The sequence below is a fragment of the Quercus robur genome, chromosome 2 (genome assembly GCF_932294415.1).
Source record: "Quercus robur chromosome 2, dhQueRobu3.1, whole genome shotgun sequence".
In the NCBI taxonomy this organism is placed as follows: domain Eukaryota; kingdom Viridiplantae; phylum Streptophyta; class Magnoliopsida; order Fagales; family Fagaceae; genus Quercus; species Quercus robur.
Window position 1 is genome coordinate 76,271,593 of NC_065535.1, and position 26,551 is coordinate 76,298,143.

The window sequence follows — 26,551 nt, forward strand, 5'->3', positions numbered from 1 at the left end:
AAGCCATCATCAAGGATCTTGACAATGAGTTCTTTTCAATATTAATTGATGAATCACGTGATATCTCAGTTAAAGAGTAAATGGCTCTTGTTCTTCATTATGTGAATAACAAAGGAATTATTATAGAGCAGTTCCTTGGTATTGTACATGTAGCAAGTACCACCGCTTTATCACTCAAATATGCTACTGAATGTTTACTTTGTGAACATAATTTGAGTTTATCAAAACTATGTGGGTAAGGTTATGACGGGACTAGTAATATGCAAGGTGATATCAATGGTTTCAAAACTTTAATTTTGAAAGAGAATAAATCAGCATTTTATGTCCATTGTTTTGCTCATCAACTTCAATTGACATTTGTTGCCATTGCTAAAAATCACATTAACATTGCTGAATTTTTTTATGAGGTTAGTAACTTAGTAACTGTTGTTGGAGGCTCTTGTAAGAGACAAAATGCTATTCGAGATACACAATTTGCCAAAATTAAAGAAGATTTAAAGCATGGTGTACATAAAAACGGGCAAGTTTTGAATCAAGAGACAACTCTTAAACATCCTGGTGATACACATTAGGAATCATATTATGAAACTATTCTTAACTTGATTTTGATGTTCTCTATTGTTGTTAATGTACTTGAGATTATTGAAAAAGATGACCTCTCCAACTAAAAAGTTGAAGCTCAATTTATTATGAGGTCAATTCTATCTTTTGAATTTGTCTTTGTTCTATACTTTATGAAAAACATTTTAGGGGTTACAAATGAGTTGTCAATAGCATTGCAAAAAAAAAATCAAGATATAATAAATGCTATGGACCTTGTTAAAGCGTCTAAGCAATAATTGCAAGTGATGAGAGAAGATGAATGGATATCTTTATTGACTAAAGTGTCTTCATTTTGTACCACACATGATATTCCTATCTTGAACATGGATGAAATATTTATACTTAGTGGAAGGCCGCGACGCAACACCCAACAAAATAGAAATTTACGTCATTATCATGTTGAGTTATTCTACACAGTCATAGATATGCAACTTCAAGAGCTTAACAACCATTTTTCAGAGGCTAATATCAATTTACTACTTTGTATGGCTTGCTTGAATCTAAGTGATTCATTTGTGGCTTTTGATAAGGAAAAGTTGATACGTCTAGCAAAGTTCTATCCATTTGATTTTCTTGGGACAGATATCTTGGCACTTGACTCTTAACTTCAGAATTACATTTTTGATATGCACAATAATGACTTGTTTTTAGAGTTTCAAGGAGCTAGTGAACTTGTTGAAAAGTTAGAGAACACAGGGAAGCATGAGAGACTTATCCATTAGTCTATTTGCTTGTGAAGTTAGTTTTGACCCTTCTTGTCGCTACTATGACAGTAGAAAGAAGTTTTTCAGCAATGAAATATATAAAGAATGAACTGTGAAATCGAATGGGAGATTAGTGGATGAATGATTGTTTGATTGTGTATTGAAAGAGATGTAGCTTGTAGCATTGATAATGAGACTATCATGCAACGATATCAAAATATGAAAACTCGTAGAAGGCAATTGTAAACTTATATATTTGCGTGTTTTTTTTTTTTTTTTTTGTCAAATATGAATTTATCTTTTTATTAGATTATGTAATTTATGCTTCTTAAGGAACAACCTGAGAAAAATTTCCAGAACCGCCACTGAATTTCCGTGAATTAATAAGTTGATGCAAAAGAATTGGGTCAGTGGGGCATCAGCCCATTAAAGAGATATGGGAATGTTTTCTTTTTGGGCCAAAAGATTTTTTTTTTTTAACCTCCGCTTTTTCCCTCCCATTCTCTTTTTTTGCCCTTCACTTTTCTTTCTCTCTAAAGGATGAGCGATCTAGAAAAAGAGAGAACCAAAGTACAATGCTTTTATCAATAACTCACTCATCATTCTTGAAGCAAAAATTCAAAATTGAATTCACGAAAGAGATCTTGCTTTTTGCTCAATACAATACATGTAATTTTTTTTTTTTTTTTTAGGTTATCTCTCCTTGTGGATTCAAAGAAGAATAAACCTTCATGGATTCGAGACTATCTCTCAAAAGTAGAAGTATATTGCTTTTTGCAGCTTTCCACCTACTTCATCAAGGGCCTCATTTCTGCCAAAAAAAAAAAAAAAGTTGGCTTCATTCTTCTTCTACTCCAATAAGCATTTAAAATGCAATAAAAGATGTTGAGGATTTTTAAAAGCTTGAAGCAGGTATGCATTGATTTTTTTCTTTTATTTTGTATAATTGATTTCTTTAGAGCTTATTTGAGTTATTATGTTAAACAATTTTGTTTGTGTTTTTTGTTTTAGAACTTGGTGAACTTACAATTGCAAAGTAAGAAATTGCATCGGAAACAACTATGGAAGCTGATGATGTTTGATTTGTGTTGCCTTGGCTAGTTAGATTAGACATCTCTCGACAGAAATGAATTTTTATTTGGGATGTTAGGTTGATTTTGGACTTTGATTATGACATACATAGGAATTTTGTAAATGTGGACTACCACTTGATTATGAGTTTAATTATGATAGGACTTCTATAATGGTTTCAGATGGACTATTTGGTATTGATACATGATTTACGACAAGATCTATGAGTTATTTTTCAGTTGATATATGACTTTTATTTTTCCACAGGATTGTGTTATATTCAGCACCAAAAAAAAAAAAGAAAAAAAAAAGAGAGTTGTTATGTAATGCACAGTGAAAGGCTACATGCATCGGGCTCTTTATAAAAAATTATCGCGCCACCATATGCTCAATGAGTCGCATTATCTAGTAATAGAAAGCTTTTCCATGAGCAAGCAAGACAAGGTCGCTCTCCTTCGTATACATAATTATTTGGCAAAAGCCCAAAAATTGGAAGCCCAAGATTGAAATCCAAACTAGACTAACCAGGACCGACTAAGATTGGTGACCAGTCCGATTTGGTTTGGTCCAAGGTTTTAAGTGACCGGTCTAATCTAAAAAATGCAAAAGACCAACTGGCTTGGACCATTTTCACCCTTAGTAAACTTACATAAGTGTTTTTTTTTTTTTTTTTTTTTTTTTTTTTTTTTTTTTTTTTAATTCTAAAAATCAGTATGTAGTTAAATAATCTAATAAGTTAAAAGGAAAATGAAACCCCAATCAAATAACCACTTGCAAAAGTGTTAAATAATTAAGAGGGGGGAGTGGGGAACCTTTACTTTATATGTAATGTCAAAGAGTGAAATAGATAAAGCCAATACTAAATTATTTTTATACTTATTACTTAAAACTTAGATATAATTCATTAGATTCCTCAATTAAATTCAAACATATAATAGTATTGAATTTATAAGTTTTACTAAGAAAAGATAACTAAGTTTATATATGTTCATTGGCTAATGCAATCACTAATCACGTGTTTCAATTTAATTGAAAAACTTATTGTATAATACCTTAAGAATTAAATATGATCATTTTATTATAAATTTTTTTTAATCCAAAGGGATAGCTATTCATTTATGATAAATATGAGTTTACAATGGGCAGAGGAATATCAAGTCATTCCCCAATCCATGTGAAGGAGCCTATATCTACTTTGCAATGGCTGCTACTAGATTTTGTGCAGCTTTATTACATATTCTAGTTATAGAATGGAAAGAAATACAATGAAAAACATTACATATGTTTCAATGACGTCCAGAATATCTTCAATTTCCAGCAAACTTCTCTCCTTTGCATTTAACAAAACCATCAGTCTTGAATTTAAGCTTTGACCATCACATCTTGAATGTTCATTTCCTTTGTATAGAGCAGGGGTCAAACTTTAGATTTCTTATTTTGATACCGTTAAAAACTCACATGTTGGACCTTATGTATTAAAAGTGAATTTGAGCCCACATGCAAGGGAAAATGTTAGAATTACGCAATTGAATGATTAAATTTACCACATAATTCTAACATGTTCCAGTATATCAATATCACATTATTATAATTAATTGGTTTGTAATCTCGTGCATATGCATAACTATATTTAAAAATATATAATTAGATAGACATTTTTTTTAAATTTAATAATTTAGTTCCTACATAAGTTAAATACTATTGAGGGTCAATACTATTATATTTTGTTAACTCTTAAAAAAATAACTTCTAAGAATACTTTTAATATAAAATTAAAAGGCTCCTAGATTATTGCAATGAGTAGTAAATATTATTCCCAATATTAAGAAATTGCTATAGAATTCTTATATTTAAAAAAGAAATAATTCTCCTTAAATGTGGTGTTCCATTTAATATAAAAAATTAAGTTCTAGATTTTTTAAATTAGTATTAAATATCTTCACCAAAATTAAGAAATTGAATCTACACATGTCACAAAATTAGAGCTCAATTGAAATCCAATTTAGAACTTTAATTAGATTTTCTCTCAACTTTAGCTATATATATACACACTAACATGTAACCCATGCATACACATTAATACATTTAAAAATAAATATATGTTTTTAATCATAAAAATATACATAATTGATTAAATTAATAGAAAAAAAAACATAATTAGATTGATATTAAAATTCCTGCCTAAGTTTAATACTACTTATAATCATTTTTATTCTAATTTTTAATAAGATAGAAAGTGTGGTGATTTTTTTTAATAGATATTTGATTGGTTTTTTTATTTTTTATTTTAATATTTCATTAGTATTAGACTCTTACTATTTTTAACTCATTAAGGCACTTCGCACAGATATTAAAAAAATTAGTGGACACATGAAACAAAATTAATCCATAATTAAAATATAATTTGGGATCAATCTAATTGAATTTTCTCTCAATTTTGGCTTTTAATAGATATAAAGATAATATGATTAAAACAACTATAATTGACTTAGAAAGCATATGTTAAGTGGAGAGAGAGAGAGATGAAATAACAATATGGTAAGATGGTCATTAGTGCAATCACAATGTTATTTGCTTAAATAATGGACAAAAACAAGAAGAATATGAAATAACATTTAACGCTATTTGAAACTCCATTGATCAATTAACAAAAGTCTTCCAATTTGATTAACAAAAGACCCACAGGTAAGATTCAATAAAAGTCAATGAGTAGTTTTTATTACACACAACTCTTTTACATGGTTTTACATGCACCTTAAAAAATAACTGAAATTGTGACTTGAATAAATTACCTTGCATAGTTGCATGCATGCATGAAACAATAATGGGATTTTGATAAAAGTAATAACTTCCTGCCATTGATGGAGATCTTACATGCGCGCATGGTGTAACTTTGTTTCATCACGGGTCATAATATATCAGAACCAAGTATGAGAGAGAGAGAGAATCAGATCAGGCATTGATGTATGCTAATTAAGCTGGCATAGCATGGTATATAGAGATTGGAGTGGGACGTACTGTCAAGGAGAGACAATGCCTATTGCTGTATTTGAAGCACTAGGTGCCATCTCTCCTACGACAGTGCTCCACTATAACCTCAGTTCATTTGGATTATGAATTATCATCGTCTTTGTGGTACTTATATATAAGAAGTTGAAGGGAATCCTGTCACAGAAGGATGGTTCTAGCTGAACCTTTGCATTGAATATATTCAGCTTGGGCCATCTCTCCTGCGACAGGAATCCCTCAGCCTCTTTTCCTTTCTTCATTTGCTTCCTATTTTCTATGCCTCTCATACTTTGTAAATTAGCCTCTCGTAATTTATAGAACAAAATTAAGCTGGACTCTTTCTGTGTCTCTTCATGGAATGATACAATGAAATTACTCTTACAATGAAATGAAATTGCATACATTTTGGCGGGGTCTTTGCTCTGAATGAATTATGGTCAAAATTCTGTCTTAATGTTCTCCTTCACACACGAAACTTAAAGATAATTTACATTCTAGAGTAGTTGATTAAGAAGATACAGGACAGCTTCCTTTCAATTTACTCGTAACCTTCACTTCAGTTCCATAGATGACTAATCAATCCTTCATTTTTAACCAAGGAAATTGAACTAAGAACTTCTTAGTTGAAGGACCATGTGATATGATACGTGATGACCAATCAATCATAGTAATTTATTTTTATTAATTGGTTTATAGTAAATTAAGAACCCGGCATTAAACCTGGATGTATATTCACCATAATGAAGTTGTCATTGGGCCAAAAGACTGTTGGTTATTTATTTTAAGACAACTTAAATAATTTTTAGACTGTTAATAATTTATAGTTAAACAATGCTATTTATTAAAACAATGTGTTTTCTTGTAAATGCTGATTTATTGACTTGAAAGATCCTCATAGCTAGTTGAACCCGTCAATGTATGATTTTTTAAGTAAACCGCAAGCTAAGTTAAATTTCAAGTATTATGTCAGGAATGAACTTTGAAGCACGCTAATTGAATTGATACTCCATGTGCGTTTGGGTAGAAATTATTTCTACCCGCATCTGCGTTTCTAGTGTTTCAGTGGTTTCATGCCCCTTTTTTTTTTTTTTTTTTTTAACGCGTTTTAGCTTTAGGGGACAACTAGCACTGTTCATGCACTGTTAAGCACTGTTCACGTATTGTTTATGCACTGTTAAGCACTGTTCACGTACTGTTCATGCACTGTTCACGAGACCCACAACTACTTTATTCAGAAAAAATATATATATATTAAAAATGGGTACCACGGCACACATTTAAAAATTATTTTACTACAGTATTTTTAGTTTTCAGAAAAATAAACTGTATCCAAACAGACTCTTCATTTACTTGGCAAAATACAGAGTATAGACCACATGCAATTTGTTTTAAATTTATCCCCAAAAATAAAACACCACCTTTTAATTAATTACGTGAGAAATTACTTCAAAAAGTTGGAGCTTACTCATGAATTTACCCTTGAGGGCTTCTTATATTTGAGATTCTTGAAGGGCATGGGGTACGTTGTAATTATTATATTGGTAAGGGACAATAACGGGAAAGAGAAGGAAGAGAGAATATGAAAATAAATCTACTTGCATAGAAGTAAAAGGAGAGACTGAGACGCGTCTGCGTTTCTGGCGTTTCAGTGGTTTCACGCCTTTTTTTTTTTTCCACGCATTTCAGCTTTAGGGGACAACTAGCACTGTTCATGCATTGTTCACGTACTATTTACACACTGTTCATGAGACCCATAACCACTTTATTCAGAAAAAATATATATATATTAAAAATGGGTCCCACGGCACATATTTAAAAAAAAAATTGCTACAGTATTTTCAGTTTTCAATTTTCAACAAAATAAGCTATATCTAAACGGACCCTTCATTTACTTTGCAGAATATAGAGTATAGACCACGTACAATTTGTTTCAAATTTATCCCCAAAAATAAAAGCACCACCTTTTAATTAATTACGTGAGAAATTGCTTTAAAAAGTTGGTGCTTACTCATGAATTTGCCCTTGAGGGCTTCTTATATTTGAGATTCTTGAAGGGCATGGTGTACGTTGTAATTATTATATTGGTAAGGGACAATAACGGGAAAGAGAAGGAAGAGAGAATATGAAAATAAATCTACTTGCATAGAAGTAAAAGGAGAGAATAAGATGTACACATTTTTGTAACACAATTACTGCAAATTTGAATTAAAACGGGTAAACCCGAACCCAACCCACTAAAACAGAGGTTTGGATCAGGATCAGGTTGGCTTGCAGACTCGGATACCCCTAGCTGAATCAAGCTAAGAGCTTGTGCATCTTAATTTCTTCCTATGCTACTTTAATTGTTGTTTTTGAGCATTGGACGAAATTGCCACATTCTCTTGTTCTTCATACCCATCTTCTACATACTCCCAAATCCCAAGTAAAATTCTCATCTTCACAAACCAGAAATCATGGTTTTCCCATACAAAATTGGAGATGAATGTAGTGGGGTTCCCATATGTTAGTTGATTGAACTCGCTATTGGCTTGTTTTCTCGCCATAAATCCTCACCTCCAGCTTGTTTTTCACTCTAACCAAACCCTATTACCGCTATATTGGCTTTGGAATCAAGGAGTAGTACAACAATTTTGATGAGTATTTATCAAATTTTGATTTCAAAGATTTTTTTTTTTTTTTTAATGATATAACTATTTTTCTAAATAAGGGAAAGAAAAAGGGGCTATAATCTTATTTTTACTTGTCATTCAGTTGATTCTAGACTTCTTTAAGTACATGAATATACTTTTCAAACATAAATGACAGACCTTACACTTGTCCATTGTACATATAACTAGATGCATACAAGTAAATTACTAAAAATGACGTAAGTTTAAAATTCCCGGCAAATGGGAAATATACCACATGCATAGAAAACTACAAAAACAACTTTTAATAAACCTAACCTACTCTATATGTCTGGTATTGTAGTGCCATTGGCATTAATTCTGTTGAATCTACCTTCGGTAAAGTGGGTAATCATATACTAAACCGGTATGTGAAATCTCAAGATTTGGATTATGCAAACAAAGGTGTTTGATAAATTTTCTATAGAGATGTCTGTAACGTACATAAATCATTATTATTTCATGTTATGTTGGACCTTTACAAAGATGCAAATTGAGGGGTTTTTCCCATTAATTTACATTTTCAAGTTTTTAAAGTGTTTTTTCACTATATATAAGAGATCTTCAAACAAGTAAAAGAATTCATTTGTGGATATTAAGAAATGGGATTAATTTGGATGTTGTATTGGATCTAAGAATGCCACGATCTCTGTCAGTCTTGTAGGTGGTGGGCCTTGGGCAAGAATAAGTGATTTACTCAGTTGGTCTTTTAATTGCTGAGAAGGCTTTTTTAGTACTCAGTGTTTTTTTAATTAATATGGCCTGCGATTAATGACTCACTGCAATAGGTTCATAGTTCATACATATAAGGGGATATACTCTCGGCCCAAGTTTAGTAGTGAAGGTCCATATGCCATGGCAAGCCCAAACATATTCTTTTTATGAAAACTTTTCCTTTTTTTTTTCTTTTGGGAGGGTGGGGGGCTGTCAACTTATCATCAACAGATGGAAGTATAAGACTCACACACACTGCAAACACTTTGTTTTCTTCCTATCTTTGTACATGTAGTAAACAAAGTTGACAATTCAGATAAGTGTTTAAGAATTATTGTACTTGAGGAAACTTATATATGTTCCAGGTGGTTCCTTTAAGTCTGTTTTCTTATACTCTATTCTCTTTTATATATATAAAGTAGCATTCTTCCCAAAAAACAACGAATAATAGAAGTTCTTTCATATTTCTCTATAATCTTCTTGTTATATTTGTTCACATTCTCTTTTCCAAGATTCTTTTAGAGTTTTTTTCAGAACGTTTTTTGCCATAACTATTGTTACTAATTTGATTTTTTTTACTTGTATTTTGGCTTTAACAAGTAAACATTGTTAAGTAATTAGCTTTAAAACATAATTTATCCTAAATCCAAAATTTATCTAACTTATCTAATTTCTTTAGAAATTTTGGATAACCTTTTCTACTGATTTAAGTCCACATTCTTATTTTGTTTTCTTCCTATCTTTGTATGTAGCAAACAAAGTAGATAAGTCTGATAAGTCTATAAGAATTATTGTACTTCAAGATACCTAGGCATGTTGCGGCATATTCCTCTATAGTCTTCTCTTGTGTCTATAACTGGTACCAACATGCCAACTTCTAATCAAGTCTTGTTAAATATATTATAACTTAAAAGAAATCAATATTTTACAAGCCAAAAAAAAAAAAAAAAAAAAAATTCCACCATTACATGCCAAGTTGGGAGGGAAATTTCAACCCAAGTTATCCTCCATGGAACTGGGTAATGTTACTATGCCACGGGACTACTGGCTCAAGGATCTTTAAAATGTCTAAAATATTTACTGTTGAAAATTAATGAGGAAACCAATGCTTTACTAGTAATGTAAATGCAATTCTGAGTGAACTACGGAGATATACTCAACTACAGCATAACAAGGAATCAAAAAGTATAGGAGGGATCAAGAAAAGAGGTGGCCAAGAGGACACTTCTCTCATTTTATATGAAAATCATGATTTGACACGGTATTTTGTCTTCCCTCTATAGATTAAACATGCCAAAAAAAACGAGCAATGAAAAAACTAGGAGCAGAAGCTCTATCAATGGATTGCTCAACCGACTACCAGTTGAGTTGAAAGGAGAAGGAACAGATGCTGGATGCGTAAGATCTGTAACATTTTCCTTAGAACAAGTGTAGTTGCAGCGACTAGGACGAAAAATTCTATATACCCCACTACTGCTTAGGATGAAGATATCCTTCCTGTTATCCTCACCAAAAGAAAATATGTATCCCAGTGAGGGAAGAGAACTTCCTGCTGCAACACTGCATTGGATAGGAGAGTCTTGAGCACAGCGGAAAAGAATCTGAGTTCTAGTGAAGTTCCCACTATCTGTTGGGCTCTCTGTACCTACCCACATACCATTAGCAAACAAATCTGCATAAAGGTACCTGACAATGGAAAAATATACTACCATCAACATTAAGCACTTCCAACAGTGTAAAGTACTAAAGAAAAATAAAAGTGCCTTATTTTACAGGTATTGTCAAGAGTGAGACAAATATGATGCCAATACTATTATTTTTTCTCTATTGTAGTATGTTTAATTCTATTGGCATTATATATATAAAGATTATATGTTGACCAAAAAAACTGTAAAAGTTATGGTGAGATGGTCTTAATTGCATGCAATTACAATGTTTATAGCTAAATGATGGAACAAAATCTTCAGAAGATGAAATAACATTGTTTGACATTACTTAGGACCCACAGATTAGTAAACAAAAGACTAATGAATTGGAACGATTCGTTGGTCATAAGATCAGACAAATAAAGCCAATTTTTACCTTCCATTCACGCATGGATCAGTCATAGAACGGTAAAAGTAGCCAACTGTGATAGATGCTCCTGCACCTTTGTTTACCTCAGAGTGGTTGTATCCCATTACAGGGAATATTGGATCGATAGAGCTAGCAGATGTATTGCCCCCAGCAGAAGTTGAAAGATTGTAAATAAAGGGGCCCTCATAAACAAGCCAACCATAGTTGCCACCCTTAGTGACTAAATCCACCTCTTCATATTGGTCCTATAAGATCAATGACTTAAAGCATTAATGGTATTAGATAAAGATTAAAAATAAAATAAAAAATCACATAAAAAGAAGCAAATGCACACCTGAACAACATTAAGAAACACAAAAAGCTTCTAATGTTCACTATGTGTGTATGTTTTTGTGCCCATGTAAAAGCAACAAATCTTGACAAGGAATTAGTCATTCAGAAGAAAATTAATCTTGGAAACTGCCAACCTGGCCAACGTCTGCACAGAGGAAGTATGAAGGCCTTTCTGAATCAAAACTACATCGCCAAGGATTTCTGAATCCTAGGGCCCAAATTTCAGGCTGCAATTCCTTTTCTTCAGCAAATGGATTATCTCCCGGGACAGAATAATTTCCCAATAGGTCAAGGTCAGCAATTTCCGTTGCACCTGCAATTTATTTATTGCAAAAAAAAAAAGCATAGATGGAGGGTTGCCTAAGTGAGATACAGCAGTATAGAGAAGACCAAAAATTTCAAGAGATATTCTATCTACTCAGTTCAAATACAATAGTAAAAAATCTGATGAGTAGGTTTAATTGCATTACATTTATTTGATATTAGTCACATGCACCTATTGTACATTGTTAGTAGATTTGAAAGTTTAATATGATGAAACTGGAATTCTTTTGGAAATTTAGAGTTAATTAAAAGTAACATAAATTTGGCCAAACATATTTCAAATATAAAACAACCAAGACCTCCCTTGTCCTCCACTAAAACAAAACTCTAAAAAGTTGTTTTGTTCCTCAAAAAGCAAAACCTGCCCCCAAAGCCATAACAATGAAAACTGATATCCATTAAGTCATTGGATTATTCATCATATTAGATTTTACTTTATATTGAATTGAGAAAAAAGTGGATGTAGAGATTGTGTCTTCAATCATATTGAAAAATTATAATCTGCTTCTGTCCTAAAGTTCTGTATTGTTAAAGATAGAAGGAGATGACTCCAAGCAACTTTAAAAGAAGTGCTACTTGCCCTTCCTGTCAAAAAGATTTTATTTTTCAAAGTCCTTTTTGTTGGGGCCTAAAAAACATGTTTTCAAAAACCACATCATAAATTGAATGCCCTATGCAAGTAGAACCGTAGAAAAAAATATGCATTTGAACAGAAAAGCAAAGGGCCGAAACCTGATGTGTAAAAGGCACAAACAGAGATATAGACAACACATTATTCCAGTACTTACTTGATATGTTATCTATGTCAAGCCTCATTATCTTTCCAAGCAAGCATTTCTTGTTTTGTACAAAATTGTAAGGGTCTCCTAAACTTCCAAGTTCCACTATCTCCCATCATTAAGTACAGGTAACCATCTTCAGGTCCAAAAAGAATCTGACCACCATGATGAGAAGTAAATGGAAGGCCCATAGTGAATATTCTTTTGACTTCCTGGGGTTTGACGCTTGTTACCTGTAATTGAGGCAAAGCTGATGCAATTAAGACCACCAAGGGATATAATTAAAAGAAATGGCTCTAGAAAACCATGCAGAATTTTACTGAGGAAGGTTGCGATGTGGTACCATTAGCAGTAAACTCTGCTATGACGCTGGAATATTGACATGGCTGTGCCCCATATTCAGAGTATAGCTTTGAAGGATCACAACTGATATCTGAGTTACATGAACACCTTCCTGAACATCCTGGCCACTTAGCCTTATCACAGTTGAATGACACAAAAAAGCGTCCATTCTGTTGAAAGTTTGGATGAAATGCAATTCCCAACATTCCAAACTCAGCATCAGAATATACTTTATCAGTTAAATCAAGAAAAGGATTTGATTTGTCAATTGCCAATAGTGCTCCTGATCCTTGCTCCGGAACAGTTGCCAACCATGTCTTACCTGGTTGGTCGGATAAGAAGAGACGATTTGACCCATCAGGATGAGCTACCATGTTAAGGTAGGATCCATTCCCAATTTTCTCAAGGCAAATACCACTTGGTGGACTTAAATTTTCAGTTTGATTTAGTACAACTGGTCCACCATCAAAACATACCTCTCCAGCTTCAGAAGCGCCACCAAATTCATTGCAGAAAGCACTTTTTGATTGCCATATGTTAGTCAGCTTGGAAGTAGAATTAATTGGCATACCACCTCTGTCTTGCAATGCATAAGGAGAATTTAATAATGATACATTTTTGCATTCATCACAAACCTTTGAACAAAAATCAACTTCAGCAAGTTGGGATTGGATTGAGTTTGCTGAAACTGTGGAATTGCAGAGAACAGGAACCTTCCAAGGTGTTGAATCAATTAGAGCTCTGCTGAGAACTGATCACATCTCTGCCATGCATATACATAACTGATATATGTAAGTGGTTAAAAATGCTTCCATGACACTTCAGTTAGTTTATGGTTCTAGGTGTCTTAGTAGCTCATGTCAGCATTATATTAAATGGCAACAATACTTAAGTTGCTATAAACTTCAAACTAAGAGCTGCCTTCATGCAGCTATTTGTTGGAATTTTCAAAGGCACTCAGTGAATGCTGATTTATCACATAACAACATTTGAGGAATATATTAAAGGGTAATCATTATGCACACTCATCTTTAATCAATATGAGCCAAGTCGATAGGCCACATTCCAAATTTTAAATCATAAGCCATGTATGAGTCATCAAGTAAAGTATTACTAGTACACCTAACATTTAAGCATTCTGAATTTTATCTTGCATTTGACAATTCCTTTCTATTTTTATCAAATCACAAGAAGTAAAGAACGAAGTAGATATTGTCACAATCAAGGATCATGCAACAAATAGCAGTAGCCACTATTTAGTCATTGAAAATTAAAATTAAAATTTGAAAAAAAAAAAAAAAGATCCAACTTTTTCATAAGTAATATAGAGGCACAGTAACATCAACAAGGAAGTGAAATCAATAATCAGCTGAAACTTATCATTATAAAAAACTGGCAGAGCATCTTACTGAGCAGAGTATTGATTTCAGAAGAGAACTGCAGCCAAGATCAGAGACACTCATTGCCCTAAATTGATTAAGCAATTGGATATCATCAGTGGAGCTACAGCAAACACTACCTTCGTATTGACAGAAAACAAGCGGCGTCTTTGGGCTAAAAGGTGCTCCTATTCAAATAAAACAGCCATGAAATTAGTCAACATACAAACAGAACCGAAAAAAAAAAAAGACAAATTGAACTGAAATCTAAAAAATATTCATGCTCCATTTGCTTGCAACCTACTACTGGCTTCCAAGTTTTCATCTCCATGTATGCAATTTTTAGGGCAATCAAACAAAGCATAAAGAAAAGAACCTGAAGGGAACTAAATTTGGAGAAAAGTAAGAAAGACACTCACTCATATTAGTACACAAGGGAAGTGAAAAACAATAATCAGTGAGCAGCAGCAGGTGAGAAAACAAGAAGGTTACAGTAACAACACTCCTCATCTCTTTGAAATGACAAGTAATCACAAACAACAATGATCAAAACCAGCCCTCCCTTTCTCCTCCTTGGAAACCCAGTCACTATATTTTTATCCAAAGCCAAAGACCCAACTGAACAATTAGACACTAAAATACAATCAAACATATAATTATATATCACTCCTTAACAAGTTAGTGCTTTCAGTCAAAAAAAAAAAAAAAAAACAAGTTAGTGCTCTTCCAACCCCTTCTCTATCTCACTCTCCTCTACCCAATGCTAACAGCCAAGTAATATTGAACATTTCTACCCAAAAAATAATAATAATAACAATAAAGAAAGTTTTGACATTTTGTTCTTGAAACTATGTGGACTTGAGGAATAACACGTTGTAATATATACTCCTATTTTAATTATATACACCAATGAAGCATGTTCAGGTCACTCTTCATGATTCATTCTCTAAAAAAAAAAAGGTCACTCTTCATGATTGACTTTGTTGAAGTACTTTTTTTTTTCTCTGTCTTTTGGTAAGTAATCTTAACAATTGTTATAAAAAAAATTAAATCGGATGTCCACTCGCCTTTTTTTTTTTGCTTACATTAATGTGTTTGTAAGAAAAAAAGCAGCAAAGTTGACCTCCTGATTTATAAACGAAAAGCGTGACAATTCGATTCTGTTTACTAAAAAGAGCAAATGGGAGAAAAGTACAGCAAAACTCAGACTCACTTCAAATATTCCAACTGGTTCTTCGTACAATAAAGAGAGTGGACAACATTACCAGACACGTTGAAACTTGAAACTCCATGCTTTTTGTGTCTTGTTTCATTACAAGAAATTAACCCTATAAATATAAAATTCAAAAATTCAAATTCTCAGAAAAAAGTCCAAAGGGAGAGATTTTGTTAACTGGCCTCTAGGCCCATGAATAAAAGTGTGAAAAATAGGAAAAGACAAAGCCCATCCATTTCTTGTATTAAGAATTTAAGAGCAGCAAACTTCGACCATATCTTTCAAACGACTGCCGCATGGCCAAGGTACTTCCTAAGCGGCATGTCGTTTTCTGAAGAACAGCAGACGACTTGACGGGATGGTTTGAGTTTGGTAAACATGGTTTTATAAACCAATGTAAAAGTTGGATCTCAAAACTCATCAATAAATGTAAGGAGTTATGCATCACCAAAATCCTTTCTTCTTCCAACGAATAATCTAAATAATAATTCGCAAATCCAATGTTATATTAACTCCTCTCATTCGATTTTCTTAACAACAACAACAACAACAACAAAAACCCTTGTCTTTGATATCCAATGTGGAACTTCAATGTGGAACTTCTTTTTCTTGATAATCCAAATGTCATGCATCACTTAAGTTATATTAAACATTCACTCTTCTCATTAGTATCGAATGTAGGACTTCTTTTTTTAACCAACCAGTCTACTCACATGTGAATATTTCAACACTACAATATTTTAATGTAATCGTCTCTATCTCTAAGAGCATTCACACTAGATGTGGTAAATGTGCCAAATGCCAAATATTTGGCACATTTGCCATACCAAACAACAAAAACCATCTTTATCAGATGTTCCAAATGCCATAATTTTTGCAACATATGAACAGTGCCATTGCATATTTGCCACTGTACGGACGGAAATGGTATAACTAATTAATATTTTTTTATTCTCTTTTCTCTCTCCTCTCTCTTCAGTTTATTCTTTTCTCTTCTCTCTCACCTCTGTTCTCTCTCACCAATTCCCTCTCTCTTATAAATTGTTGATCTTGATCCGTCATCGCCGATCCGTCATCACCGATCCATCTTTGCCGATCTCTCACCGGTTGCATTTTGCATCGTCATCGCCGATCTCTCTGGGTATCGTCATCGTCATCATCGATCGGAATTGACGTGGGCATCGACGTTGAGGTGAGATCGGAGTGTTCGTCATGATCATGGGCATCGACATTGAGATCTTGATCGTGGGTTGCTGGTGCTAGTGGGTTTGAGTTGATCGGAGTGTTTTTTGGGTTTGAGTTGATTGGAGTGCTAGTGGGCATCGACGTTGAGTTGATCAAGATCTTGATCATGGGTTGAGGTGAGGTGAGATCTTGATCAGAGTGTTTTTTGGGTTTGAGTTGCTGTGCCAGTGGGTGTTGCTCTGTTTTTAATGGGTTTTGTGGTGGATTGTTGATGACAGTGGTTGTGGTGGTGGTTTTGTTTTTAGTTTTTTGTTTTGCAATGGATTGTGGCTGCCACAGTGGTGGTGGTGGCGGCGGCGACAGCAGTATTGTGGTTGTTATTTATTGTGTTAGATATATTATTTTAATGTGTAGTAAATATTATTTTAATGTATAGAATTGAATGATAAAACATCTGATAAATGGGATGTTGTAAAATGATGTGGTAAAATAATAAAGTAGGTCTTTGGTGTGGCAAAATGACATTTTTTTTGCAACATCTGCTGTGGATGATTGTACTATATCCTTCCTCACACTCAAATTGAACGATGAATTATTGAAATGCCTGAGTCATGAGATGAAGTGAGGTAATATCCTGGCAAAATCAGAGTTTTTGGGCTGGTAAGCTATATATATATATATATATATTTTTTTTTTTTTTTTTTTCTCTTTGCTTAACATTTTAGATAATACTAGTCACAAACTCGCGCGTTGCGCGTGATTATTTTTTATGGTGATCTCATTATTATTATTATTTTGTAATTTGAACTAATTTAATGAAAAGTAATGCATTTCATAATCATATTTATCACAAAATAATTTTTTATTATTGTAGAATTGTTTTATTTAAAATTTGAAATCTTAATTCTACCATAGTTGGTTGACTAATTTTTACATCTCTAAGTCAATTAAACACGTTTTGCATGTTACATGTAAACCTTCTTTTCCATAAGGATTGAAATAATGTGCGTAATATTTTTTTTTTTCTATGGAAGTTAAAAAGAATAAAATTCACCTTGTCTTGATGTTTTCTAAAAATTAAATTTGGAGATTCTCTTTCAATAATTGTGAAAATTCCAAGCAATAATTCAGAAGGTAATACATGTTACATGTTCATGCTTTGATTGTATAATTGTAATTGTATTGATTTGGGTTGTAATTTATAAGTTGAATATGGTGGTGTATATCCAAAAGGGTCTAACTATGTTGTTTAGGATATTGAATATAGTGTTGTGTGTGATTTATAGAGTAGCAACGGTTGTAGTAATTAAAAATTGGTTTTTCATTGTCTTTTAAGTTAATAAAAACCTTACATCTACTTTTTTTTTTCAAAAAACCTTTACATATTTTTTTAACGTGAATCTTTATATATACCTTAATAAGTAAACCCTATACAGTTCATTTTCTTAGATGCATAAAAAAAAGACATCTATTCCATAATAATAGTGGCTAATTAGTTTTTTCATGCTCTCATTTATAATGTTTCTTACTATTATCATATTTTACTGGCTGTTGATTTTCATAATAGAGGCATTAAATGAGAGTTAAATTCTTCGAACCTTTCATTAGATTTTAAAAGTCATGGTGTGTGAAGAATATAAGCATTTAAGGACTTTTTTTTATATATTTTATTATTTATAAATAATGTTAAATGAAATGTCAAAAAAAAAAAAAGATTTTGAAAATTTTCATCTTTATTTCTTATATATTTCTATTATTACTAAAGAACGTTTTCCTTTTAGTTTTGATAATAAATATGATTTTCTAGATTAGAGTTTGATTAGTTTCAAGTTTAAATTTTGTATGATTTTATTTAATTGTTGATTATATGATTTAATTAAGTGAATTTAACGATTTATTTATTTGTATTGTAAAGTTTATAATAACATTCGTAGGGTCATCTTTAATTAATTTTTTACTCCTTTAGCCGTTGGTCTCTTTGTTTTCCAATTAACGGTTACTAATTAATTTATTTAATTGACGTTTGATTTCTTTTACTAATCTCTTTCTCTCCCTCTTTGTTAACATCCTATTGTTTTCCCAAATTTGATGATAATTCTAATGTACTAAATATGCATATTGTAACGTTTATATTTATTTTTATTTTACTCCATTTTGCTGCCATGAAGTTAGTACATCCATAACTATTAGTTTATTATTTTATGATATGTTTGGTTTGATATTATTATTATTATTATTATAAATTTAGTGTTTCTAAAATAGCATGTTTTTTGTATTCTCTTTTTCTATTAATGCATTGTAACTTTTTATGGGAATACTTTATAAGAAAATTGTTTATTCTTTTTTTTTTTTTTAATTGAGTGTTTCTAAATTGATATTTGTTTTGTACTTCATTTTTCCATTGATGCATTGTAACATTTCATGGGAAGACTTTATAAGAACAATTTTTATTTATTGAATAAAATATTATACGTTTAATTTTCAAAAAAATGAGACAAAATATAAATAATTATGATATGGAGGATGTTGCTAAATTTAAATGTTGAATAAAATAATAAAAATGAAATGTATAGCGCAATAAACACCATATTTTTTTAGTTATGCTATGTAATAAAATAATATTATATTTTTATATACTATCTTTATAATGCAATAATATAACATTTAACAACCAATGTGAATAAAAAAGATAACAACATAAAATATAAAACTAAATCGTATCAAGCTGGATTACCTGTCAATTCCAATTTTAGCAAACTAACTGACTTCTAGTAGTCTAAAACTGATTTCTGCGATGCATTTGGTGGAGCTTTCAATACTGCATCAGTATGTTTTGATGGTCAACCTGTTACACTAAAATTAAAAAAAAAATATATATATATATATATATACCAAAAATTGAAGGAAAAAAAAAAAAATATATATATATATATATATAGAGAGAGAGAGAGAGAGAGAGAGAGAGGGGGGGGCGTTTTGTGTGTGGAAAAATAGAAATTATGCATGGAATAAGAGGGAGAATGACAATTTTATAGCATGAGGATAAGAATAAGAAGAGTCAAAAATAAAGGAAGATAAAAAGATAGAATAATATTAATATTGAGAGTAGTGGGGATATGGAAAGTTGAAATGGAATGAGAAAGGTTGAAGAAAGTTAAAGTAGAGAGTAGAAGGGATATGAAAAGTTAAAATGGAATTGAAAATTTAATAATAAATAAGAATAATTAAAAATAAGATAAATTAAATATGATATTTTGATTGTAATATAATTGTAATATAATAGAGTTTTTCATTCACTTTAAATGTTAAAAAATTGTATTAAAAAATTGAAAAAAAAAATTGATAATGACATAACTGCTGACGTGGCTCAATAGAAGCGTAGCAACATTAATTGCTACGCTTCAGTTTTTAGTAATATATTGATTGATGATGATTATTAGGATTTATGTTTTTAATTTAATGGGTTTGCAAGAATTATTGCACTAATTGTCTTTCTTTCTTTCTTTCTTTTTTTGGTAGAATTTTATAAACAATGATTAAAAACTCAAAAGATAAAGAGGCAAGGATGCGAAATAAATTCAAAATTAAGCAACAAATTGCTGCACACATTCTCCAATATATTCAAGTCCATCGTCAATGCCAATTTAAGCAAATAAGAAAGCAGAGAAGACACAGCAGGTACTTTTTTCCTTTCATTATGAATACATATAAAATTGTATTGTCCCTTAGTATCTAAAACTAACTTGCTTCATTCATTTTAAACTGAAAAGCTACTACAATTTAGAAAAGAAGATCTCAACAATATTAGAAATACAACATATAGTAGCTAAAGTTACATAATCATGTTTATGCAGATAATATACCAAACAATTCAGCTATAATTTGCTATATCGAAGAAGGTTCCAGCAACCAACAAAAGCAAAGTATTCATCTTAGTAATAAACATATTTTTACTATAAATTATATTTTTTTTGTCAATTATTTAAACGTCGGATCTCAATCTAAAACTCTATATTAATTGTAATATAGGAAAATATTATGAACCATGGAACTTTAGCTAGCCATCATGCATGCAAAATTGCAAATGCCCATATTATGGTATGAAGAACGTTTACTATGAAAAGCAATGCATCATAGAAATCCAAGATCCTCAATTTGCTACCTTGGAGAGAAATTAATAAATAAATAAAAATTTTAAAAACGTTAGTTGCAAACTACATTTTTAAAGTTTAGGGTATTTAAATTTTATACCCTAAAATTTCAAAATTTTAAATTTTACTCCCATAAAGTTATATATATTTTTGGATAGTTACTCTCTGTGTCCATTTTTGCTGAGTGCCTATGCTACATTAGCTTGCCACATGTGTTTCGTCACTTTCATTGATCCAATTAAATTGTGATATGTGGATTTTATTATTATATATAATTAAATAAACTTAAAAAGTCTTTAAAATACTAAAAATAAATTTCCTAAAAATGAAATATTTTTTCTTATAAATATTTCTGGGCATTCAACATTTTACCCAAAAAATCAAGATTTTTTTCCTAAATCAACATAGAGGAACACTACAAATCTGATAACACCACAAAATACCCAGCCATACTGACGATATGAATTCTAAGGTAGCGCACGGAACTCTTCTTTAAAAATAAATAATTAATTAATTAAAAAAAGTAGCGCACAAAACCCACATCCCACAATTAATGTATGGTATACTCCTTTAAGAATTTGATGGCTGACCATTGTCTATATTTTGTTCAGTGCTCGTGTGCCAGTGAAGTAAGTGCCAGAGCCAGAGAATTTTCTTAGAGAATGAATATTCTCAAGAGGATCAAGCCAAATGTATTATTGTATTTAAGTAATTTTAACTTTCTATATAAATTAGTATGTAGCCTTGTGCATATGAATGGGAACAATTAAAAAAAATCATAATTATATGATTCAAATTAAATTTTTTTTGAAATGTTCAAATTATACATGGTATTAGTTTACACTTTTTTTAAACTATACATTTCTAAAATATATATATAACAGTTTCTCATTTGTGTGTGTATATATAATTTAGAATTTAACTAGTTTGTAACCTCATACATATGCATGGATATACTTAAAAGATACACATTAAGATGCAAAGTATAATAATCTTACATATATAATTTAAATATTATTGATAGTCATTCTTATTTTTTTTTTAACTCTTTAAAAAGTCTTGTAAGAATGTTATTAGGTAGAAAATGTAAATTGTCCATTTTTAAAATATTTTAATGTTCATTAATTCTAGACTCTTTGGTTTTTGTACACAATAACTCACTTCAATGAATATTTATGATATGGTCACACATTTGATTCCAAAATTAAGAAATAAAACTCCCTCTAAAAATAAATAATTTAGAACACACGTCGCAAAATTGGACTTCAATTGTAGAATCTAATTAGATTTTCTCTAAGTTTTACCTATTTATATATATATATATATATATATATAGGGTTGAGTTCAAGTTACACCTAGTGTAACTCTAAATAATGTTACACCACTCAATATTTTTTAATTGGATGTGAATTTTAACAAATCCACCATTAGATTACATTATCTTCGTATATTATCTATGCTTGCAAATTTTCATGGTGATCAAAGATTTATAGTCATGTCATCAATCAATTGTTTAATTTCAAATTTTTGTAATTTAAAATAATGCATAAAATATGAGCTTATGGATCGAATAGTAAATAACGTCCAATTGACATGAAAATTGGCAAGAATGTTAAAAACATATAAAACATGTAATTTAACGGTGAGATTTTCAAAATATGAATTTTATAACAAATTATTAGGTGGTGTAACATTACTTAGAGTTACACCAAGTGTAACTTGAACCCAACCCATATATATATATATATATATATATATATTGTGCTAAATGAATTGTTTTTAGTTATAAAAAAAAGGTTCATGAATATAAAATCGTTCAAACTCTCTCTTCCTTTAATTTTATATATAGTGTTAAATATATGATTATGTTTTTTATGATTTATTTATGTAGGGACACGATTTTTGTTAACCCGGTCCTGGACGATCAGGCCCTGGCCCAAGAAGTCTCACACAATGAAGTTTGTAGAGTATGGGCTGAAGAACTCGGTTCCAGTTGACTCAGACGGTTCGTTGCATGTCCTTAGTAGATGTAGAAACGTGAATCCAGAAAATGGATGTGAAAGTGGAAGTTTTATTCATGGACCTGCTTTCATACAAAGACTTCTTACTTTTCTCTCTCCTCTCCTCCCCTCTTTTCTGTCCCCTCTTTTTGGGGGACTCTTACATGTGATATAGGCCATCTTTTATCATCTGGGCTCTACACTTGTTGATCATCCAAACCCCTACTTGAGCACTTGTCCCATCAGACGCCCTTACCAGTTCTTTGTGAGTTGCAGTGACCAAGGTAACACTGTTCAGGGGTCTTCTCTTCATTAATGCGGCCAGGAGAGTAGTTGTGGTGCATTTAATGTGATGGTGACAGCCTTTGCTGGGATATTTTGAGCCTTCTTTCTTTTTACGTGTTTAGAGTGAGAGCTACAGTAACTGGGATGCATCATTGATCTGGACTTTGGAATGTCCGAGGAGGATTTACTCCTCGGACGTGTTTTCTTCGCCCTAGTTGGCTTGGGCAGGGATTATGGGCCGCGACGTCTCCTCGGACAGAATCGTCCTCGGACGGGCCCAAGGCCCAGCCAACTTGTTATTCTGGGCCGGTCCCCACAATAGCCCCTCAAAACTCCGGTTTTGATCTCCCTCCGAGGAGAAAAGCAAGGTTTTGACATTTATGAAGGATGAAACGGATGAAATTTTGGTCTGCGCGCGTGGGCGGTTACTTTTGACGCGCCACAATTTACGAGGCGCGGCCATTTACTCCAAACAGTTTTATGTCTCCTTCATCCAACGGCGAGATGTGGATCTGACGGCCAGCATTGCTCCTTGAATTCATGAGCGGGAGGGATTTTTTCTCTCTCCCTCCTGCTATATAAAGCGCCTGAGAGGCTCCTTTTTTCTTTTTTATCCGCACATCAGAACAGAGAGCTCCAGAGAACTCCAGCGCCCAGAAATCCTTGAACACCTCCTTCCTTCAAATCTCCATAATCGTTTCTGCGAAGCGCCCTCCCTAGAAGAGATTTTCGATCACCTCACCGGTCATTTGTGAAGATATCCGTAAGTTCCGTTCGCTTCGTCACTTCGATTTTCTCCTCGGATTTTATTTTTCTCCTCAGTCTTTATTTCCATTCCTCCAGTTCAGCTTAGATGGGTAGATTCAAAAAACTAGTAGACACTCCGACTGCTATGGAGGCTTTTAGGGTAAAATACCATATCCCACCGGGGGTGGTTCTGCGGTACTGTCCCCCAAAAGGAGTACTGTTAGATAGAGGCGTGGGTGAAGTGGTCATTCCCATGATTGCCTTTATACAAGAGGGAATAACACTTCCCATGCGTAGGATTACCCGGGACTACTTGTTCCACCATAGGTTGACGCCACACCAGTGCGCTCCAAACATGTTCAGGGTATTAGGCTACATAGATGTCTTGAACGAGCAAATGGGTCTGGGTCTGACCTGGCATGACGTGGTACGCATGTACGAGTGCCACTACGTCGAGAATGGAGGGTATTACCTTAAATCTCGATCCGAGGTGGTTAGGCTAATCTCCTGTCTCCCCATATCCAATAAGACTATGAAGGATGACTTCCTCATTACCTCAGGAGAATGGAGCGATGGTCTTCATTGTCCAACTCAGGCAGGAACCCCAGGTGCGGCGCCTTTAGGCCCAATCCTTTAGGGAAGGGGCTTAGCTCCTCGAACTTACTCTCTTTTCCGCTTGTCATAAATCTTTTAGTTTAATTCTAATTTTCTTCTCGGCTGTATTGCAGATAGAGCTTTGGTTGCTCTCAGGCTGAGCCACATGAACGTTCCGGCCCTAAATTATCTTTTAAGGTCAGAAATCTACATCCACAAGGACGGGCAACTGCATGCGTGTCATTTGGTTTTGGGCTATCGACCACTAACCCGTGCTTTCCAAGCCATTGGCCACGCCATTAGAGTTGGTAGCCCCCGGTTAGCTAGGATTTACGTGTCCAAGCCTAGGTTTTTGGCCCGAGTAGATCTTAAGCCAGTCGTGCTACCTGGAGTTCGGAATCCTCCACCGGTCGTGCAACTGTCTCCAGAAGACCTTGAAGCCGCTGTGCCAGTTGAGAAAGAGGCCGAATCATCTCGTCTTTCCCTTGAGGAGGAAATAGACGAGTTTTATTTTGAAGAGGAGGTTGACAAAGCCCCCGTAGTCGAGCTCTCGAATCCTGAAGGAGAGCAAGATCGAAACTCCGTGGTTGGCGCTCCAAAGTAGGCAATATGGCTGGCAAGGGAAAATCTTTACGAGAACTGATGTCCAGCCGAGGAAAGGGTCAGTCTTCAAAGGCACCTGCTAAGTCACAAGCCCAGGACCCTCCCCAACCGCCCCTCAGGTTCCTTCCGACCCTGGCCTCAAGGTTAACCCTGACCTAAAAAAGAAAAGGCCGGTTGACGTTCCTGAGGAATGTGAAGTGGCCCCCCCGCCCGACCAAGCAGCAGAAAGCCACTCGGGGGCAGAAGAGTAAAAGGGTTAACTCCATGGAGAGCTGAGATGAGGAGAATCGGGCTGAGGTGCACGTTAATCCCCTTGCATGGAGTCCGAAGATGGAGCTAGACGGGGTTGCTATCCCCTACACTGCCTCGGTTCGAGAGTACAACAGGGGCAAAGCGGGCTACATAGCTAAGGCCCTGGAGCAGCCAGTGCTCTTTCCTCGGGATATGGAGGCCTACAGGCGGTTCTCCCAGCCCAAGCTTTTTCTGTCCCTTAAGAGGGACCTTGCGATGGTAAGCCATTCTTACACCCTTTTATTAAGCCATCAACGTTGTTGCATTCTATCCTAACTTTGGTTTTGTTTTGTTGGCAGATCACCCAGCAGGTGTTTGTGGCTGAGGAGTTCTGCCGCAGCAACCACAGCTTGGCTGAAGCTGAGGTTCAATCTCGAACTGAGGTGGAGAAGACCGTGGGGTCCCTTAAGCAAGAAATCCTTGAACTGGCGGAGAAGTTCAAAGAGTCGAAGAAACGGCGCAAGAGCGCGGAGGCTGGCCTAAAGAGTGCTGAAACCCAAGCCAAGGATCAGCACCAGAAATTGTACGTAACTGAAACCAGTCTTGCTACTGAGAAGCAGAATGTACTGGAACTTAAGGCCGCTCTGCAGAAAGCTGGGGACGAGATACGGCGGGTTAAAGAAGAGGCTCAGCTGATCCGAGAGGCTGCAGAGGCTGAAAAGAAAGCTTCTCATCAGCTCGGGATTCAAGAGACGGAGGCCAGGCTATCCAAGGAAATCCCCGAGGTGTGCAGGGACTACTGCAGCATCTCATGGGCTCACGCCCTTGATGCTACAGGAATTCCTGCGGATTCGGCGCTGAGGCTGCCTGAGAACGTCTTCTATCCTCAGGAGATCCGAGAGAATCCTGATGGCGCCCAAGCAGCTTCTGAGCAGGACTTGGCGGTGCCTGATGCCATCCCTGTGCCCGATAAAGTGAAGGATCCTGCCATGGACTCTATCTCCGAGGCTCCTCCTCCTCAGTCAGAGCAGAAGAAGGATCCTCCTGCTAAGGCTTAGCTTTTAGGCTTTTAATTTTTGTACTTTCCCTTTTTTTTTTTGAATGAGAGTCGTCCTATCTTTTGTGTTCTTTTGTAAGGACCTCTCTTTGTATTGACCTCGGAATATTAATATAGAATATTCTCTTTGTTTTCTATGGATGTATGCTGGTACCCTCTCTTTATTTAACGTTTGCAATGACATAAATAAATATAAACGGTCGAGACAAAAAAGGATGTCGTGCAGCGAATTTGAATAAGGGTTGCAATGATGCTAGACCGCGTGCGCACCTTGAAATGATTTCCCCTAAGTAATAATATCCCCTATGTCTGTGGTCCGAGGAACCATGTAGGACTTAGGCTCTGTTTAAAACTTTGAACAGTTACCATAAGTGATAATTTCCCCTAAGTCTGTGGTCTGAGAAGCCATGCAGGACTTAGGTTCTGTTTAAAACTTGAATAAATTGCATAAGTAATAATTTCCCCTAAGTCTATGGTCCGAG

The 26,551-nt window shown here is 33.7% G+C and overlaps 2 protein-coding genes across 2 annotated transcripts; one reads left to right on the forward strand and one right to left on the reverse strand.

The window, feature by feature from the left end:
* Positions 1-9,964: 9,964 nt before the first annotated feature.
* Positions 9,965-14,733, reverse strand: LOC126715072 (HIPL1 protein). The gene is given in 9 exon segments (XM_050415498.1): positions 9,965-10,453; positions 10,850-11,088; positions 11,311-11,489; positions 12,289-12,376; positions 12,378-12,512; positions 12,600-13,357; positions 13,360-13,384; positions 14,031-14,188; positions 14,420-14,733. Coding segments are annotated over 9 exon segments (2,082 nt in total). The 5' UTR covers positions 14,511-14,733; the 3' UTR covers positions 9,965-10,044.
* A 10,378-nt stretch (positions 14,734-25,111) lies between these two features.
* Positions 25,112-26,070, forward strand: LOC126703552 (uncharacterized). Its single transcript, XM_050402514.1, has 2 exons — positions 25,112-25,291; positions 25,372-26,070. Exons 1-2 carry the CDS (start codon positions 25,112-25,114, stop codon positions 26,068-26,070), a joined length of 879 nt encoding a protein of 292 aa, XP_050258471.1.
* Positions 26,071-26,551: the final 481 nt, after the last annotated feature.

Bases quoted from the DNA above. Each gene is read 5' to 3' on its own strand.
- LOC126703552 (XM_050402514.1), top strand. From the start codon at position 25,112: ATGGAGCTAGACGGGGTTGCTATCCCCTACACTGCCTCGGTTCGAGAG. The intron at 25,292-25,371 runs GTAAGCCATTCT...TTTTGTTGGCAG, and splicing joins TTAAGAGGGACCTTGCGATG to ATCACCCAGCAGGTGTTTGT.